This window comes from Mus caroli, chromosome 5 (assembly GCF_900094665.2).
Source record: "Mus caroli chromosome 5, CAROLI_EIJ_v1.1, whole genome shotgun sequence".
Classification (NCBI taxonomy): Eukaryota; Metazoa; Chordata; class Mammalia; order Rodentia; family Muridae; genus Mus; species Mus caroli.
The window spans coordinates 32,023,262-32,043,461 of NC_034574.1; the positions used below are offsets into that span (position 1 = coordinate 32,023,262).

General features: G+C 50.4%; 1 protein-coding gene across 5 annotated transcripts in view; it reads left to right on the plus strand.

Annotated features, from left to right (window-relative positions):
- Positions 1-20,200, plus strand: part of Jakmip1 (janus kinase and microtubule interacting protein 1) — a 122,037-nt gene that overhangs the window by 89,090 nt on the left and 12,747 nt on the right. For 4 of the 5 annotated variants that reach the window (XR_003836754.1, XM_029477928.1, XM_021162250.2 and 1 more), the window contains 9 exons: positions 680-808; positions 2,860-2,943; positions 5,107-5,169; positions 6,729-6,827; positions 9,224-9,325; positions 9,857-9,910; positions 10,456-10,521; positions 16,062-16,130; positions 17,378-17,455. Coding sequence is in view for 3 of the 5 variants with exons in the window: in XM_029477928.1 (XP_029333788.1) it covers positions 680-808; positions 2,860-2,943; positions 5,107-5,169; positions 6,729-6,827; positions 9,224-9,325; positions 9,857-9,910; positions 10,456-10,521; positions 16,062-16,130; positions 17,378-17,455 (744 nt within the window). In the remaining 2 variants the exon portion in view is untranslated. Of the gene's footprint in view, positions 1-679; positions 809-2,859; positions 2,944-5,106; positions 5,170-6,728; positions 6,828-9,223; positions 9,326-9,856; positions 9,924-10,455; positions 10,522-16,061; positions 16,131-17,377; positions 17,456-20,200 lie in introns of those variants that run through there. The other variant, XR_003836755.1, reaches the window with a different exon arrangement.

The window sequence follows — 20,200 nt, forward strand, 5'->3', positions numbered from 1 at the left end:
GCCCGTCCTCTGTCTCCCTGTCCTAGCTCCTTGAGCAGCCGCCTCTCACAGCCCCATGGTTCAGGGCCATTCAGGCTTTACTATGGAGTGCCTTCTTGAATGGTGTCAGGACCCTCAGGAAGATGGACCCTTCCTCCAAGTCAGCCCACTGGCCTTAAATTCAGTTGCTTATGGAGTGGCCTACCCATGTGGGAAATGCCACGGGTGTCATGTCCTGTCTGAGCATCTGGCTAAAATTTGGTCCAATATGATCTCCGGTTTTTACAAACTTGTCATGGTACCCGAAACAGTGACTTGCTACATTAGTCACCCTGCACTGTCCTCTCACGACCACACGGGGGCTTCACACACAGGTGCTCTCCAGTCACATGCCAGAGCAGAAACTCCCAGACTCGCATGGCCAGAGGGACACCCTTCTCAGGGTGAGCCTTTACCTGTCGAGTCAGGCTGGCTCCCAGGAGGCCTGTGAGTGCTGGGGTGGCGTGCTGAAGTGGGGGAGGTATTTTCTCCAAGCAGCCTTCACTCCAGGTCCTTCCTGTTACTTTCTGGTGTGACAAGCTCTCTAGGCATTTGTAGACACGCTGGAGAGAAGTGGGCATTTACTCGTGTTTTGACTCTGTCCCTTGAAGTCACATGAAGTCATGAATTGACTTGTTTGTTTTGTTGTTGTTTGGTTAAGACCACAACCAGAGAAGAGGCGGACCTGAGGTTCTGCCAGCTGACCAGGGAGTACCAGGCTCTGCAGAGGGCTTATGCCCTGCTTCAGGAGCAGGTTGGGGGGACACTGGATGCTGAAAGGGAGGCCCGGGTAAGTGTGTCCCCTCGTTGATGGGGAGGTACAGAGACTGGGGACCAGGAGGGGAGGGACCTAGAATCTTGAAACTGAGGGAGGTGAAACTAGACCCTCCACTTTTTGTCTGCTGTCTGTTTGCAAGAGAGAAGACTTACAGAGTTGAAGGGGTAGGGGCAGATGGATGGACAAACAGCTGAAGGACTTGATGCCAGGCCTGATGATCTTAGTTCCATCTGCCGAACCCACGTGGTAGAAAAAGAACTGATTCTTGCCAGTTGTGCTTATGACCTCCACAAACACACACACACACGCACGCACAGACACACACACACACACACACACACAATGAGTTAAAATAGAATGGAATTTAAGAAAGTGATGAAGTTATAGACTCAGCCAGCCTTTCAGGCTTCAGACCTATTCTTCTCCCTGTAGAGCCAAGGCTCCTCTCCCCTCATGCCCAGTGTCTTCAGGAAACACTTTCAGGAGTTCTTGGAGCACCCAAGACACAGGTACTACAGGTTCAGGAAATAAATACATTGTGGTACTGGGATGAACTTTTCTGGAAACTTCCTCCCACTAACCCTTCTCCCACCTTGAAGTCTATAGTATTTGCATGTCCCTCTAGGAGTTCCAGAGACACCAGGAAGCCCATACTGGTTTAGTGCTGTCCCATGTTCCCTGTCTCACTCCCATAGCCCTATTAGCCGGGATGAATCGATTCCATGTCCTGCAGAAGGAACAGAGACTCAGGAAAATAGCAACTTGCTTGAAGATGCCCAGATGGTCCCCAACATAACTGGGATCTGGGACTGTGCAACTCAGGCTCAGAATGCTCCGGAAATAGTCCTGGGAGCCCCATGCAGGCGGGTTTGGGTATCCTAAAGCATGCATGACACCATGGTTTGTAGGTCTCAAGAATATGGAAGGCGTGGGCATGAGCAACCATCTCCAGAATGAGCTTGGCACTCAGGGATCAGGATGGTATCAGTCTCAGAGAGTGGGTGGGGCAGACACATAGGGAACAGGATCCCCAGGGGATGTAGCCATTTCTGCCATAATGAATGACCAGTCTTTCTTTCTGGACCACAGCAAGTAAACATCTAGGCTTTATCTGTGCTTAATTTCTTCTTGTCTTTTAACGTCGTCCACTTTCCCAGTTAATGGAGATTTCACAGTGAAATGCATAGTGGAACATGGTGGTATATATCTGTAGTCCCAGCACTTGGAGGCTACAACAGGAGGATTGCCATGACTTGGAGGCCAGCTAGGGCAACATAGTGAGTGCTAGGTTAGTCTGGACCATAGTTTGAGACCTTGTTTCATAATTTAAAAAGAAAGGGGAAAGAGGTAGATTTCCCCACTTTCCAGATGACCTTGAACTCCTGATACACCTCCTGAGGGCCAAGATTTCAGGCCTCTGACAACACACCTAGTTTGGGTTCCTGACATCTGGAAAGCAGGTCACATCCGTGTCTTCACATTCCGCGTGTCAATGTGTGGCTGTAGCCAAGTAGCTGGGCCTCCCGGGACTAGGGTATGCGCCTACTCTGTTCCCTGCCTGCTTCATCTTGCTGTAGGGTCAGCTGATCAGTGACTTCCTTGATGTACATGACTTGCCTGGTTTATGAGGTATTAGGTTTTGGTCTTTGCTGTAGGTGACAGAGAGCCCCATTAGACCCCCAAGCAAGTAGAACAGCTGTCAGCAGCTGGATGATGCTGAAGGAGAAAGCACTGACCTTGTCAGTTCTGGCTTTGGGACCCTGAGGCATCCAGTTTGGGCAAGTTCATCCCGGAAGAGGGTGGCTCCTCTTGCAGGCTGCCCTTTGATTGTCCTTTACTTGGGGAGTTAGAACCATCACCCCCCCACCCCACGATCCCTTACTTCCCACTGCAGGATGCGGCTGCAGATGGACTTCAGAACGCCTCAAGTGGTTGTGACGTGAGCATGCGTGCAACAGGACCCTCCTACCCCCAAGCTCTCTGGCTGTGGAGGCAGCTGGTTGGCAGCCTGACTTGTTACCTCTGCAAGTGACTTGCTTACTTCCTGGTCTTTCTACTTCCAGACTCGGGAGCAGCTTCAGGCCGACCTGCTGAGGTGCCAGGCCAAAATCGAGGACTTAGAGAAGCTGCTGGTTGAGAAGGGACAGGTAAGCAAGAAGGCCATGCACTCTGTGATCCTCATGGCTCTGTCCCCACAGTGTCCCTGGGATCGATGGTGTCTTTGGTGTGCCAAGGGTAAGGGGGTGGTTCTGTGGAGGAATCCCTGTGACCCCAGGCAAGCCTGTGTTGCCGCAGTCAGAGTGTGGTGCCCTTAAAGCTTGCCTGGCTTCTCCTTGATTGCCCACATCAGGAAAGCAGAAGGTTACTCTCAGAGCAGAGACGCAGCCAGAAGCTCTTGACTGGGGCTGGAGCCTGAAGAAAAGCTGCTGTTTTCTGTCAAGATTTTAATTGCCTGTGCATAATTGAAGTGCTGTGGGCCACTTGGCAGGGCGCATAGCAAAGGGCTGAGGCTGTGACTCCGCCATGGGAGTCTGGATTGGTTATCTGCATGGACTCCTCTCTCTGATTTGCTTAGTCCAGGCTCAGTGGGCAGCAGGCAGAGAGAGGCAGCCCTCAGGTCTTTCTTGTTGGTGCCTATTGTAAGCAGAGGGTTATCTATTTTACACGGTTCCCTAGGGACCCAGTACCAGAGGTGCCATCTTAGAACTCATTTCCTGGCAGCAGTCAGCGGATTGAGGAGATTTTCACTGCCTCAGAATAGCTTACTGGCACAAACTAGTCACATGGCCCCATATGGGCCTATAAAAGGCTGGTGCACAGGCACAGGCATGGGTTTCTGTAGGTCCTTGCTCCTGTTCTCAGAGAGAGACTGAGGCATATGGAGAGGTCTCAGGTCTCAGATCTTTCTCTCTCTCTCTCTCTCTCTCTCTCTCTCTCTCTCTCTCTCTGTGTGTGTGTGTGTGTGTGTGTGTGTTTGTATGGTATAACAAGCTGCCTCCAAACGTAGTTGTTTAAATAGTATGGTTTGATTTGTTCTGAGATCTGTGGATTGGTGCCAGGCTGGGCTCTGTAAATTGTTGTTCTGTTGGTCTTGCCTGGGCTGCCCTGAAGCTTCAGTAGTCAGGCAGGTCAAGTGGGGCTAGGAGGCCTTAAATGAGATCACTTGCCACTTGAGGTCTGGTTATCCCTCCTACCATAGGTATTCTGGCTTTTTTATCTGGTCGTCTGGGATGAGGAACCCCGTTCTCTCAAGCACCACGAATACTGACCAGGCCTCTGCTCACATCACATTCATTAGTACTTGAGTAGGCAAAACACATCACAGCCAAGCCCAGCTTCAAGGTTGGAGTAACAAACCCCATCCCTTTGGACGATGAGCTGACTTGCAAAGCATCTTGTACAAACAGATGTGGAGCAAATGTTGCAGCCACCCTTGTGACCAGTCCACCAGACAGGAAGGTGGATGGACACAGCACTATTTTCTCAGGGACTTGCAGCCACACAAACATACATGCAAAGAGCATGTATGCAAATGGGTGCAGCAGAGACACAGGGTATTAGGTAGAAGGCCCCAGGAGGTGACCTTCAGATGTCTTCTGGGCATTGCACATCTGTTGGTCAGATTCTAGGTCCGCCTTGGCTAACGAGCATTGCTGAATTCCAGCACTGGGTGAGACTGGCTCGGCTCCTGTGGAGTGGGAATGGGGGGCAAGGTGGAGGGGGTAGACTGTTCTGAATCTAGGGTGGGCAGGATCAGGAGGAGGAAGAGGAGGAGGATGAGGGAGGAGGAGAAGGGAGAAGAAGAGGAGGTGGAGAAGGCTCCCTTGCCTCCTGTATCTTCCCCCTCCAGTCTGATGCTGATGAGGGAGAGCCAGTGTTCGTGGCTCTGGCCTGGCACTGAGGGTGCTACGGTGTCAGCACAGAGGCTGTGCTAATAGACTCCATGTGAGTGGAGTTGAGCAAAGCACCAGTGGGGAGGTGGAAAGCCCTTTTGGTTATTCACTCAGCCATCACAGAGCAGAGTGTCCTGTAATGGACCAGGGGACCTTGAACCTATGGGGAGAGAGCTAGTAAAGAATGACATCTCACACATGGGGCTAGGAGGCTTTAAATAAGCTCACTCACCTCTTGTGGTCCGGTCACCCCTCCTGCCGCTCTGTGCTCTCAGGACAATTGGAAGAACCCTGTTGTTCTTACCTGGGTGTGAAGGTTTAGAGGATGATGAAGTCACACAGCCACTGTCCATATCTGGGAGTTGGTGGCTCAGTCAACACCGGAACCAGTGAATAAATACCCTGTATTTCCTGCAGGACGCTGCGTGGGTAGAGGAGAAGCAGGTACTCATGAGGACAAACCAGGACCTGCTGGAGAAGGTATGCTCAGGCCAGAGCCTCAGCTTCATGAACCAAACCACAGAGGCCACCAACCTGCCCCAAGCTCTGAGTACACCACAAAGACCAGGGCTCCATGACATAGTAGTTCTCATAGGAGTAGGGTCTTTCCCACTAGACTCAGGGTCTGTCTTCTGGGACATAACCCTTAGGTCTTAGAACCTTTAGTGTGCCTCTACAAAACAGGAAAGGGTGCTATCTCCCTTTGCTGTTGATTTGGGAGCCTTCCTATTCCTCATGGGGACACCTGAGGCAGACAGAGTCCAAGGCAGGTCCTCAGGTTCCCTCAGCTGGATCAGTTCTTATATTGGAGCCTATATGCCTTGCCCTCTCACCATGGGCCTCCCTGAAGCTTGAAGGGAGTTGGTCTGAATGTGCGTTGGCATGGAGATTAGCTTTTCCTTGATTGGATGGGTCCATTCAGTTATTGTTAAAGTAGATGCCAAGCTGTGCTACCATGATCCCAGTGCCCGTTTAGAGCAGTTTGAGCCTCCCTCCCCCATGTTTGCAGTCCTTCCTACTCCCTGCTTTCTGAGTCCCAGTATATTTGAGCTGTGTGATCAGTAGACTCATGCCCTATGCACACTTCATGCCAGCAGAAGAGAATCTAGGGTGGTCCCTGGGTCTTCAGCATCCTGAAAGCCCAGGCCTGAACCGCCAAGGCCCATCTCTCAGGAAGGTGGTCTGGATCTGGCCCAGCTCTGCTGTGTCACCTTCCCTGACCTTATCTTCCTTAAGGCATTGAGGGGTGGCAAGTCTTGGCTGCCTGGTGGGCCCTGTGTGTCAGGAAGGCTTTAATGGCTATTACCTCAGTCCCACAGGCCACACAAGAAACCCAGTGTTTCCTGGTTCCTCCTGGGGTTGAGACTACCTGTAAGATAGCCCTTCTTTGGTCTTCTGACAGGAGGAGAGAGAATAGCTGCCACCTGGAGCTCTCACCTACACATACTGGTGGCCTCTCTCTGCTGTAGGTTGTAGGCACCACTGTTATCCTCTTTGGGTGGAAACTGAGGGTCAGAGCAGGTTCTGAGCTGCATTCCTAAGCTCTTCCCAGGCTGCTCTGTGTAATCAGGGCAATTAATGTTCTCTTAACCTTTTGGGGTGTTGGAGACCTGAGCCCTCACAGTACCTGCTGTAGTGGCCTCCACAGCTTAATCCTGGGCCTGGCTTGGAAGGGTCTGGAGGGCTCTGGGTACTATACCCCAACACTGCACTCTTGTTTCCCTTATCTGACCTCAGGCAGGGACTTGGTAGCCCCAGGCCTCAGGTCCCCATCACTCATTTGTTCAGCGAAAATATAAGGAGTTTCTAGTCTCTTGGTCTAGGGTTAGTGCTATGGAGGCGAGCTCAGTCCAGCAACTCTCCCTCACTCTGGGCTCACCAGCAGATGGACTTGTGGCCAGCTCTGCCCTTCTCTCAGTGCCCAGTTCCCTGTTGCTCTCAGACTACTCACTGATGTCATATTGTAGTTGTAGGATCCCCCTGGAGGGGGGGTGGGGGACAACCACAGAGGCCATTAATGTCAAGGTGTCTTTGCCCAGATTTACAGGCTGGAGATGGAGGAGAACCAGCTAAAGAGCGAAATGCAAGACGCCAAGGACCAGAACGAGCTGTTAGAATTCAGAGTGCTAGAGCTCGAAGTAAGAGACTCTCTCTGTTGTAAGCTCTCAAACGGAGCAGACATTCTCTTTGAGCCCAAACTGAAATTCATGTAAAGCTCCCTGCCGTTCCCAAGCATGTGTGAAGGGACGTGTTACCGTTTCTCTCCTTCCTCCGTTCTTTTCTTCTTCCTCTTTTTTTTTTTTTTAAACAAAAATCAAAAAACAAATCTGTATGTTCGGGATAACTTCACTGCCTTAACGTGTCCTGGGGAGGATGCTTGCGACGTCTGTGGACCTGTACCAGAGCAATCTATTTATTGCCTACCGCTTGTTTTGCACTTAATAAAATAAGTTGTTTTTGCAATATTTTGCCTTTTTTATTTGTGTTTCATTTCCATAACTACTACCCTGCATGCAGCCACTGGGTGCGCCTTCTGCAACCCCAGACAGCAGTACTGTTGCAATGGATAACACACCTTTGATCTTGCATGCAGCAGGCCTCTTCTGAGATAGCAGGGTCTGCCCCAGCTGGCTCTTTTGATCTCTGCTGTGTTTAACAGCAGTGTGGGCCCATTTTCTGCCTGCCAAAGCGAATGCGAGGTAAGTGGAGGCAGGCAGGAGGATGTATTTACACAAGGTGTTAAACCGGCTACTTTGCTCAAACCCTTCTGGCCAGTAAATACAAACCTGGGCACTGCAGGCGTTTGGACTTAAGTTATATACGATTCAAACCGCAACTGGAAACTCCCAGACACTGCACGCGTAGAAACCTTGTCCTTCTGGGAACTCCACAGGGCAGGGAGTAGGACTCTGAGGAAACACTTGAGGAATTTGTTGCTTCCAGTCAGAATCGTGCGTCAGGTGTGTTACGGTATTGCTCGGCTCTCACGGCCCCTCATCCTCCCATTCTGCTTCTGTTTAAATCATGAGCATCCTGAACATCTCTGCACTTGGGGTGAGCCTCCACAGGGCTCTGTGACACTCACTGTGCTGCTTCCCCAGCCGACACCGTTGTTGCATGTGTGACTCCTCTCCATCCACATGGGCGCCTTCTCTCATCTGTGGCTTCTCTGGCTTCCTTTTCCTTCCTTCTGTGGCCCAAAAGCCTTGTCCTCCTGGCAAGGACGGGCCAGGTGGCTTTCCACTTCCGCTGTCACTGTGTCTCAGCTCTACCCTTTATTCTTCCATCAGAAGTGAGAAGTCACGAGGTCATGCTTAGTACCCCACGGCTGTGAGAATGCCTTCCACAGTCCTTCGCTAGGACCCCTTTCACTGCGAGCTCCAGATAACCACATGCTTTGCCTGAGCTTCCCAACGGCCTTCGGAGCCACTGGGAAGCAGGTTTATGACTTTGTTCATATAAACCACGGGCTGCTCCGACACCCCTTTTCTGTGAGAAGCCCATTGATTGAGTACCTCTGGTGGCAGGTGTGTGGGGAAGTACGTGGTTGCATCCGTCTTGTCTCTTAGAACAGTGCAAAGTGAGGTGAGCCAGCTGGAGGCTTCCTGGAAGCCCACTGTGAACAGCACCCAGCCCTCCCCTCGAGCCTCGCTCAGTGTGTTAAGGCATGCTTTCTGGGTTCACACTAAGTTCCATCACTTCTCTTGGTATGATGATAGAGGTGTGCTAGGTCTGTAATTGCCGCACACCCCCTCCCCCAGAGCAGCTTGACCTAATGTAGAATTTGAGAGGGTGCCAACCCGTCATAACTCATCTGCCAGTTAAAGCCAGCTCCATATAGAAAATGCACAGGGGACCAGGGTGCTATTCTGCCAACATGCTGTAATTCCTCTAAGCAACGAGGTTCCCTTGGGCCTTCCATAAAGTGCTCATAAGGTGTATGGCTGATAAATGTCTCTTTTGGGACATCTAGTCATAAATCTGAGGTGTGGGTGGGGGTGTGCAAAGAGTGAGCACAAGTCTTGTTAGTGTGGACCAAAGAAACAAAACCAAATTTAAAAAACGCCGAGCTGAGTCACCTATTATCATGGAAAGCAAGGAGAGTTAGAAGTGGGCCCAGTTCTGTTACTCACTAGCAGGGGACCTCAGGCTCAGCCATCCCAAGCCTCCGTGGGTATGTGCCTTGTGAGGTAGCCTGGACATCCCTTGTGATAACCAAAGTACCCTGCCTAGAATATCCCCCGTGGTGGCTGGCTTCTGTTCTCTGTTGAATCTGATACACTGTGTTGATTAAGCCTCCTCCTCTGTGACTTCTGGGGTTTGGATTGCAACAGGCAGGCCCAATCGTCTGTTTCTCCCTAGCGGTAGGGGAGATGTGAAGCTTCCAAAGAGGCAGGAGGACACCACATGTCCCATGCCAGGACTGTGTGGTCCAGATGTGTGCCGTGTAGCTCCTCCTTTGCTGATAACTTGGGAAGATGGCAAGTGGTGAATAGCAGTTGAGTTCTGTCTTTAAACCACGTCTTTTCCCCAGGAGAGAGAGCGGAGGTCGCCAGCCTTTAACCTCCAAATCACCACCTTCCCCGAGAACAACAGCAGCGCCCTCCAGCTGTTCTGTCACCAGGAAGGAGTAAAGGTAGCATGCTTGGGGGGTGGGGTATGTCACATGGACCTGCCACTCAGGGGCGGGCTGAGTACCTGGCACAGTGGTAAACGGGGATTGTGTCCTTAGGTCAGGGACAGAGCCAGTGCTGCTGTGTTGAAAGACAGAGAGCTAGGTGAAAGGATCATGCAGGGTTTACCCTTCTGCCCAGCTACAGGAAGGCTCTAAACCCAACCTCGCAATGGGCTGTCTCTTATTTGCGCAGTGCCCAGCCCATAACCAGGGCTGTGCTGATAGTGACTATGGTTGGCTGCAGGCCTGGCGCCCCACCAGACCCCACAGGCAGAGTCCTCAGATGCCCACGAGCTTAGAAAGCAGGGTTGTACTGGAGTGAATCTCAGTATATGAACCATAGCTACACCGTCCCCACCTGCCTGCGCAGAGCCAGAGGCTGGGCCCCACCGTGGCTTCAGAGCAGAAGGAGGCGTGTGAGCCGTGGCACTAGAGTAGGTGTGGGTCGTATGTGCAGCTCACACGAGAATGAACATTGGCCATCTTTTCCAGGGTGTGAATATCTCTGAACTTATGAAGAACTTAGATATTCTTGGCGATAACGGGGTAACTATGAGCGGTCGGTTCCCGGTTCTGTGTCCTTGTTTTGATTGGGGGTGTTCTGTGTGGCTTTGTTTTTTTTTTTTTTTAATTTTTTTTCTCTGATTTAAGAGATCTGAGAAGTACAAGGGAAGGCTTTTGTATGGCCGTGTCCCCGTGTGGGTGGTTGGGTCTGTATTTGTCAGAGTGGGGTTCTGAGCTGAGGACAGCCTTACAAATCTGTGAGTGAACAGGGGACCAACAAACTGAAAGACTAAGGGGCATAGAGACACAAGGTCCCGTACTCAAGATTGCCGAAGTCAAAAGGTGATGTCTTTGCCTTCTGAAAAGACTGTCTTTAATGAGGCGCTATTTCCTCAAGTGTCGGTTCCACTTTGTGACCTATCTCTACCTAGAGGGACTGGAGCCATGTCCCTCAGATGGCTGACCTCGGCTGGTTGTTGATTGGGGACTGATCGTCGTCGGCACGCACCCCCGAAGGGCTTGGCACTGACTGTCTGCCATGTCCTTGGAACCCAGTGTCAACGCGCTTGCCCCTTTTTGTGTTGTAGAATTTGAGGAATGAAGAGCAGGTTGCAGTAATCCAAGCGGGAACTGTGCTTGCCCTCTGTGAAAAGGTAGACCTGGCAGTGTCCTTGTGCTCACATCTTGTCCCAGCACCCGGCACCATAGCAGAAACTGTCCATTGGTGTGTCGCTTTATTTGGGAGCATGTGTGTGGGTCAGTCTGCGTCTGCATGTACACATGCATGCCTTTGCGTGTTCAAGATGGAGCACCACACAGGCTCACTGCAGAAAGCCTTGACGCTCAGGAGGAAATGCACACCACCCTTTGCAAGGAAACAATCTGTGATGTCTGCTTTATTTCCACCTCGTAGCTCCCATGCGCATTCTCTTTCGGAGTAGTTAACACGCTGTGTGTCCCTCCTGCTTGCTAAGCTATCTGGAGTGGCTCATGGATATGTATTCAAATGGTATCGATGCCATTCCATCACGGGTACCCACAGAGAACCTCATCACCTTTCAGTGAGTCAGCATCCGGGGAGTGCCCACTCTTCCCTATTTACCAGTGTGCCCTGAGGGACAACTTCATAATACATGTCTGTATGCACTGGAGAGCCCACCCATGCATTCTGGAACAGGAATCCCGGCCAGATAGTAAGACCACTTGTCAGGGTTTGGGTAGGGCCTGGAGCCATAACCTGAATGGTCTATTTCTACATATAATGTGACTTTTACTAGGAATAAAAACACGGGCAGTTGGTAGACACTACACCCTGTGAGATCATAGTTGTACTGTGTTTGAGTGGGTAGTCAGCATGGTGAGATTTCGAGTGGGCCTCAGCAGTGTCTTCTTCCTTGTGAAGTGTAATTACGTTTCTTTGGAAAGTTTTCTATTCATTCATTTTCCCGCCCATCCATCCATCCATCCATCCATCCATCCATCCATCCATCCATCCCATAAGCATTTGTTGTAACTGTTCTTTCTGTGTATGCTTTGTGTATTAAAGATGCTAAATTTCGACTGTTTTTTTTTTTAAACACATCCTGGCGTTCGTGCCTCCTACAGTGACCTAGAATATTGAGATGCACACAGCTTTTAGTAGAGTCTTTCCTGCAGATCTTTTCCTTTCACACAGTCAGACTCTGAAATGCAACCTTGGGATGATTTAGATTGGAGTCCTGCCACAGTCGTCAGTAGGGCACTTACAATACGGTTTTCTCCCCTAGGGACCTGTTCATCCTTTCCCAGCCCTCAGCCAAGGAAAGGACACAAAACACTGACGTGAGACATTGTGATTGTGCCTTGTCCCAGGTCACATGGTTGGGAAGGGTGGTGGTTGGGTGGCACTGTGAGCTTTCTGTTTCTGCCCCTTATCTGGCCAAGTTGGTTTTCTCCAGTGGACGGTTGGGTCAGTGAGTCACACTTGGCTGGCTGGAGGCCATGAGAAGCAAGTGTCTACCACAGTGCTAGGCAGATTCAGTATATGACTGCTGTCATTAGCAAAATCAAATGTGGTGTTCCAGCCCTTTATAACACAGGCTATATAGAATTACCTAAGTGCTGACTAAAGATACCTATATCAGTGTAGTCTGCATTCACGTAGCCTGTCAGTGTTCAGTTCCCAGCAAGTCTCTGGAGAGTGAGGAAGAGGCCAGGTTTTCAAGCTCCCTTGTTTCCAAGGAGACCTCTCCTAGTTTGCGTCTTGGGTCCACTACTTGCTGTTCAGGATCTGATGGACAGAGTAGGGCCAGTCTATGACTTGGGGTGTCTGGCTCACAGTGGGCTAGGATAGTGGACATTGGTAGGTGCTGTCTCTCCAGCTGCTGGAGTGTCCCCCAGGGCAGGGCTGTCATGGTGGAAGGTGGAGACCTCACTCGGAACAGGCTTCAGGCCGTGCAGGACCACACCTGTGCCAGCAGCTATGCTAAGTCCAGTACTGTAGAACCCCAGGCCCCTCAACCTCTTGCAATCTCTTACAGATGAAGAAAGGAGGCCTGTCTGGCATCAGCTAGTCTCTGCTTTGCCACACCTTGCCCACCTCTGGCTTGTACTCTACCCACCTTTGCCAGCTGACACCTATACGCTTCTGGGCGCCATCGCCCCACGGCACGGGCCTGCCTGGCATTTCACTCTGTGTCCTAAATATTAGAGAGAGAGCCTGGCTGTTGGGCTGCCAGCCCCTCAGTGCCCCATGAGAGCAGGAGAGAGCAGGGGGTCCATGGCTGATACCTGTGGGCAGAACACTGGCCGTCACCCAGGTTCTCCTCAGACTTGGCTCTGCCAGTGACCGCTTCAGCCATGTGTCTGTGAACTAAAGTGAAGCCGGCGTCAATGCTGCTGCTTATCCTCTCACTGCTTGGGGAAAATGTTCACAAGTAGGGGTGGGAGCAGGCTGGGAGCTGGTTCATGGGACCCCTGAGGATGCTGGCCGGACAGCCTGGGAGCCAAGATAGTCTTTTCTAGCTTGGAGTTGGAGGTTCCCTGAGATGTGGGCATCTTAGTGCTAAGGCAGGGACAGTCAAGAACAAAAAGAGACAAGTGACTACAGAGACACACGGTGCCAGCAGTATGGATGTCAGAGAACTTGGTTAGGAGCCCTAGGAACCTCTCTCCACCCAACACACCCCACTTAAGAACAAAAACTGTCATTTGGTACACCAATGAGCCCCAGCCCAGCTCTCTCTTAGCAGCACTAAGGACATTTCTTGGTATTTAGACAGAGTGCATCCCAGTCTGGTCAGGTGGTCCGATATATAATGGTCTCACATCAGTCAGCACCCCGCTTCTTGTCCCTTGTGTGTGCCTTTCTCCTGTTCTCTCAGAAGTTTTCTCAGGCTCTGGGCTGCAGGAACGACCCATCAGATTTCCTCTGGTTAACTGAGCACAAGGCCAGCAGCTACACCAAGCTTAACCTTAGCCCAGGTATGAGCCTACACAGAGAGGCTCAAATTGAAAACGTGAAGGGTCTGTGGCTCATTTGGGGTTCCCAGTCAGACATGCCTCTTTTCCATAAAGTTCAAAGTCCTTTGAGAAGTAGGCACAGACCTCAGGAAGATGAAAAACACTTCAAAAAAATCAAAACAAAAACAAAAAGCCCACTATGTTCTGTTCTGTTTGTAAGTAGGGGATGGGGGTCAAAGGATGAGAGCTACTTAGGTCTTCAGCCAAAGTGAAGCTTTCAGAGCTGTCCCTGAGTCAATGTAGGGGAAGAGAGTATCCGGTTATAGAGGGGTTCCAGGCTCTTCACCTGAAGATCCTTGGCATGGGATTCAGAGAGTTGACGCGTTTGAATTGCATCTGCCTAGAAGACACCCAGTTTCTGGAGCATCCCCAGTGGCCAGGTTCTCCTGCTTCCTGTACAGCCAGTTCTCTTCCCTCCTGGGGTGGGAGCAGTCTCCTCAGGAGAGTATGAGATTAGTGGACAGAAACCCCCAGTCAGCAACCCAGAACCGAGCTTTCTCTTTCTGTCTTGTCACTGTCCTTGGTCCTGAAAAAGGCATGTGTGGTTTTTAAGACTGGAAAGTCCTGCTCCCCTTTGAAAATTAATCTCAAGCTAACATCAAACTTTGAAAAGCACAGGTGCTCAGGGCTGGAAGATGGTTTAGTAGTTAAGAGCACTGATGGTTCTTTCAGAGGACTCAGGTTCAAATCCCAGCACGCCCATGATATCTTACAGCTATTTATAACTCCAAGATCTGACTGATACATGCATACAGGCAAAACACCAAAACACGTAAAAATAAACAAACATTTTAAAGTACTACAAAAAAGCACAGTATTTTAAACTCCTCATCAGAAACATTCACCCTTTTCACAAGAAGCGATTACACAAGCGGTGTGAGGAGGGGCTAGCTCTACACACGTCTACTGCTTGTCCCTGAAGCTGCTCAGGGCCAAGCTGACCTTGATGTTGTGGGAGGAATCTCTGATCATGTCTTTCATACCTCTCCAACCTCTGTGGTGTCCACCTATATCCATACTGCGCCTCCTCCACTCCACAGAGATTTCTTTGTCACCACTGTGTGGTTGACTCTGCCCTGAAAGAAAATCAACAAAGGCAGATGTGTTCCCACCATGGGCGGCTGGAGAAATCTAAGTGGGTAATAGTGTCCTCACCTGAGCACCAGGAAAAGATGACCGTGTGGCCTCAAGAAGCAGTACAGACTTCTTACGGGAGAAGGTAGAGCTAGCTTGAGATTGGTGATCTGGGTAGATGATAGCTTGGCAAAGACCTGGGGCTGATGCTGAGGTCTGAGCTACTGATGTCTGAGGAGTATGTACAAAGGCCCTGAGGTGAAATATGGCTCATTATGTCTGAGGAGCCAAGTACATTTTCAGACAGCTAAGATACAGGTGGCTTTTTTTTTTTTTTTTAAATGTGGGTTGGTGACAAGTAGGGAACGTGGAATCAGTGCCTCACTGTGCAGCTCTGGCTGGTCTAGAACTCAAAAAGATCTGTCTGCCTTGGCCTTCTGAGTGCTGGGATTAAAGATGTGTGCCACCACTCCTGGCCAAGCGTGGGTTTTGTGGTGGCAGAAGAGCCTATCGAGTGACCACAGTGATCTTCAGGAGGACAATGCTGTGTTGGCCTTGTCCCTGTTGTTATGAGCAGAGGATGCGTGGTGAGATCTGGATGGGGTCAGAAATTATCCATAAGGATGTGCAGCGAGGAAGGGTCTGAGGGCCCTGGTAGGGTCAGGCATGAGCTAGGCGTTGGGTGGGGCTCTGATATGGGTGGTGACCATGGGGACAGAGTGTGGTAGGTCTGAAAAACAGGAAGAGAGCATAAAATACAACAAGGAATGTCTGTACTGAGTGAGATGATTAAGGGCTGAGACAGAGTGAAGGGCAGAGGTCTGGTTCTAGGGCAACAAGAGTTTGTGGTGTTAAGTGGGACCTCAGAGATGTAGCCAGAGGAGGAATGGACCAGTGTCTCCAGAGAAACTATGGGATGCCTCATAGTCTGGAAGGAGTCTTGGGGTCACCAGGCCAGACTATAGGTCTTCACAGTTAGAAGGCCAAAGTCAATTCATACTCAGTGTCAAGTCTAAATACTCCTGGGTGCCTTTGACACCCACACCCATCCCCAAAGTTCGCCTAGTATAGGGGCACACTCCCAACATCTGGCCAGAGGGATGTACTGCAGCCATCAGGTGTGCACCTCATATGGTCACTGGCATGTCTGAGAGTCCTCCTGTCTCTTGCCCACTTTCATGCCCCTGTGTCCCCACCCCACATGCATGTATCCTCCTCTTTTCTGCATCTTGATCTCATAGCACACCTTGTAAGTATCACGGGAGTGGCTTCCCAGTCCTGCAGGCTGGGTACTAGATTCCCAGTCCACAGCTCTGTGACTGGACACAAGACTTAATGCAGCCATTACATCTTCACCTGTAAGATGGTAGGGCTGCCACCTACCTCTGGATGGCACACAGGCTTCCCAGCTCCTGTTCACTTATGAACTAGATCCACACTTCCAGACACCCCTTTGAACACAGGCCTGATAGTGCTCACACAGCCATAGCCATGAACACACACAGCTGTGTGAGTGCATCGTTCCTCATCCCGTGCAACTGTCTGTATGTGTCGCGAGGCTCAGCCTCCCGGTGGCCCTGCTCACTTGCCTATGTCCTCCTGTCCTGCTGTTTTCTAGTGGCTGAAGCAGATAGAGGGAACAGAGGCAGCCCTCACGCAGAAGATGATGGACCTGGAGAAGGAGAAGGTAAAGATTCCAGGGCCTGCGGCAGAGGCAGAATTTGGCTTTGCGGAAGGCTCAGCATTATCACAGCATAGCATTCAGTTCTTAAGGCTCCTTTGAGCCATCTCCTTTCTCTTCCTTTCCCAGTCACCCCGTTTTCAACTGAACACTTATTTTTGACCCTGTGCCCCATCTTGGACTCACAGGCCCTGGGGTGACATGAGTGCATCTTGAGAACATTAGAGATGTAGTGTGACACATGGACCCTTGTCTGAGGGTATTTGCAGATGTATATACAGTGGAGATTTTTCACGATAGCTTGGAAACCTGGAGCTGGTCTTCCTTGGTTGTGGACTGGGTGCTTTAATGCAAGCTTGGTGGATTGTGGTTGTGAGGGTGTTATGCTCCTGGGATGCCCTATTTGGGGTGTGGGGGACAGTTGTCTGCAGCTCAGAGAGGCAAGAGAAGCTATTCCAGAAGACCTGGCTCCAAAGCCATCCAAGACCCGTTTGTATTCCAACTTCAGTTGAGAACTCATTGAAGGGCTGGAGAGATGGCTCAATGTTAAAGGCTAGGCTCACAACCAAAAATATAAGAGAACACACTGAAGAATGGGACTGTCACATGGATCCAAAGCAGCATGAAGTGCCAGAGAGAGGCCCTGGAGAGGCCTTAGGAACTTGGGTTTCTAGTTATCCCTGACATCAATGGCACCATCGGTGAGGCACTAATCCTCTTTGGCCTTCTTTTTCCTCACCTATAAAATACAGGGGCTGCACCATGAGTTCTGGCCCTTGGGCCTCATGGGTATAAATGGGCATGTAGTCTGCTCAGATGAGGCCTGTGTAGCAGGAACCAGACAGCTTCAGGGAGTGTTTAACAGTGAGATTCATGGGGCAGGGGGTGCACAGCCTGGGCAATGGATGGGCTGCACCTGGGAACTATTGAGACAATCTTCAGAGGCTCCAGGCCACAACACAGGGACTGGGGACTTTGGGAATATGGACTGAAGAGCAGGCTGCATATGATGTTCCTTCCCTGTTACCAGATAGCCAAGAGGAGGGGGAGCCAGAATGATGGTACCCTGATCAGGGTTCTCATGGATAGCCTGGGTGCCCAGGGCAGTGAGGACTTTTCAGGGAGTTCACACAGGGCAGTCAACAGTCAGGATCTTCTTGCTTCCCCAGCACTGAGTCTCTAGGGGGTAGGTGCAGGGCCCTCCTGCTGTTGACTTGTTCCGGCCAATCCTAATGGCGGCCTCTCTTTTCTAGGACCAGTTCAGCAGGCAGAAAGGCTACCTGGAGCAGGAGCTGGACTACAGGAAAGAAGCCCTCGACCAGGCCTACCTGGTAGGACCGGAAGTGGGTTTGACACTTTGGCTTTCTTCTCTCAGCCTTTGAGGCTGCTGCTTCCTGCAGGGAGCACACCATGTTCCCAGTGCACCCGTGACTAGAATGACCAGCAAGTGTTCCAAATGAGCTGTGGGTTTTTTTTTTTAAACACTTTTTTTTTTAAATTTATATTCTTTTTTGTTTAGATTCTTTTATCATTTGGACTACAGTTTCCCTCCTTTCCCGCAGACTCTCCCCCTACCTCCCTTCTCCCCAAGATCCACACACCTTCTGCCTCCCTCCCTCAGAAAGGAACCGACCTCCCGGGACATCACCCTAACATAGCATAACAAGCTACAATAACACCATCACATCAAGGCCGGTCAAGGCAAACCCGTAGGAGGAAAAGGGTCCTACAAACTAGGCAAAAGAGGACAGCCCTTTCTCCCACTGTTAGGATTTCCACTAGAACATCAAGCTACTCAGCCATGACATACATGCAGAGGACCTAGTGCTGACCTACACAGGCTCCCAGATCTCTGTGAGCCCCTAAGAGTCCCAGCTGGTTGATTCTGTGGGCCGTGTTCTTGTGGGTGTTGCTGCCCCCTCTGGCTCCTCCAATCCTTCCTCCCCTCCTCCGCAGGACTCCCCAAGCTCTGCCTAATGTTTGGCTGTGGGACCCTGCATCTCTCCCATCAGCTGCTGGATGAAATCTCTCTGGTCTCTTTGATGACAATTCTGCTAGGTTTCTGTCCCACCACACTCTTCAGGCAGGACAAACTGTAGGTCAAAGGTTTTGTGGCTGGGTTGGTGTCCAATGTGTTGGGGGCCTCATATCAGCTAGAGTATGCTGCCTTGTTGTTGGCTCAGTGTCTGAGAGATCTCGGGGGTCCAGGTTAGTTGAGGCTGCTGGTCTTCCTATGGGGTCACCCTCCTCAGCTTCTTCCAGCTGTTCCCTAATTCAACCCCAGGGGTCCCTGCTTTCTGTCCATTGATAAGGTGCAAGTATCTGCATCTGACTCAGGTGCTGCAGGTTTTCTTGTAGATAGGAACAGAGATGGTCCTAAAGAACAAAGAGGTGAGGAAGTGAGCTGTGGCCAGATGTGCTCAGGCAAATGGGGAAAGGTTTAAAGCCCTGTGAAACCCTGTGGGGTTCTCCAAAGAGTCTGGGTTTCCCTCAAAGTCACAAATCCCTCTCACCAAGAGCCATTATCCCTTGTGGGTGAGGGTCTAAGTTGTGGGTGGGACATTTCCAAGATGTCCCCATGGTGGAGGGAGAGTCAGTGCCACTCTGTGGAGGACGGTCAACACTCATCACTGTGCAACATCTCTCCTGTCACTTTTGGTTCCTTATCCTGTGATGTGGCCAACAACAGCATCGGGGAGTAATGAATGAATGAGAATGCTCTCATCTCTGTCCCTCTACCTCATCCAGTCTTGGTCCTTGTAAATGCCCACGAAGAACACACCCCCACTGACCAGAGCTGCCTCTGAAGCCTGTTTAGCAGCCCTGAAGGACAGCCCTCAGAGAAGCTTCGGGAACCCAGTTGTCCCCAAGGGGAGGTACATTAGATGGAAAGCTGAGGGCCCTGATCCTAAGGTCCTCCCAGGACAGTGTGCTAAAGGACAGCTGCAGTGCTGAGAGAGGTGGGGACCAGCATTGCAAAGTGCTGTGGTTCACTGGGGCCTCTCACAGGACAGCTATTTGGAAAAGGTGATCCCCAATCATAGGATGGTGTGTAGGCAGGTTCAGGACCTTGAGCATGTTGGCTCTTAGAACACATCCTTACCTTAATGATCCTGGTCCCTGTAGAAGTTATAGCTATCACCGAAAACACACTAAACCTCAAGTGCACAGCATGGACCCAGATGGGTATCTGTCTTGTGAGATTCTAAACAGTTCTTGGGAGGTATCAGATTCACTTAGAGCATGGTCTATGGACCTCTCACCTCCTGCTTCCAGGCTGGTTAGGGCAAGGTGCGGGGTGCATGGCTGTCTTCCTTTGTCATGGTGTGGAATGAGGAGTGGAAACTTGGGTCTCCCAGAAGCTTGGTTGCACTGGTACAGTGACAGACAGGTAGATCAATGAAATAGAATTGAAGATCCAGAAATGAACCCACACACCTATGGTCACTTGATCTTTGACAAGGGAGCTAAAACCATCCAGTGGAAAAAAGACAGTGTTTTCAACAAATGGTGCTGGCACAACTGGCAATTATCATGTAGAAGAATGCAAATTGATCCATTCTTATCTCCTTGTACAAAGCTCGAGTCTAAGTGGATCAAAGACCTCCACATAAAACCAGAGACACTGAAATTTATAGAGGAGGAAGTGGGGAAAAGCCTCGAAGATATGGGTAGAGGGGAAAAAAATTCCTGAACAGAAGAGCAATGGCTTGTGCTGTAAGATCAAGAATCGACAAATGGGACCTCATAAAATTGCAAAGCTTCTGTAATGCACAGGATTCTGTCAATAAGACAAAAAGGCCACCAACAGATTGGGAAAGGATCTTTAGCAGTCCTAAATCAGATAGGGGACTAATATCCAATATATATAAAGAACTCAAGAAGATGGACTCCAGAAAATCAAATAACCCCATTAAAAATTGGGTACAGAGCTAAACAAAGAATTCTCAACTGAGGAATACTGAAGGGCTGAGAAGCACTTGAAAAAATGTTCAACATCCTTAATCATCAGGGAAATGCAAATCAAAACAACCCTGAGATTCCACCTCACACCAGTTAGAATGGCTAAGATCAAA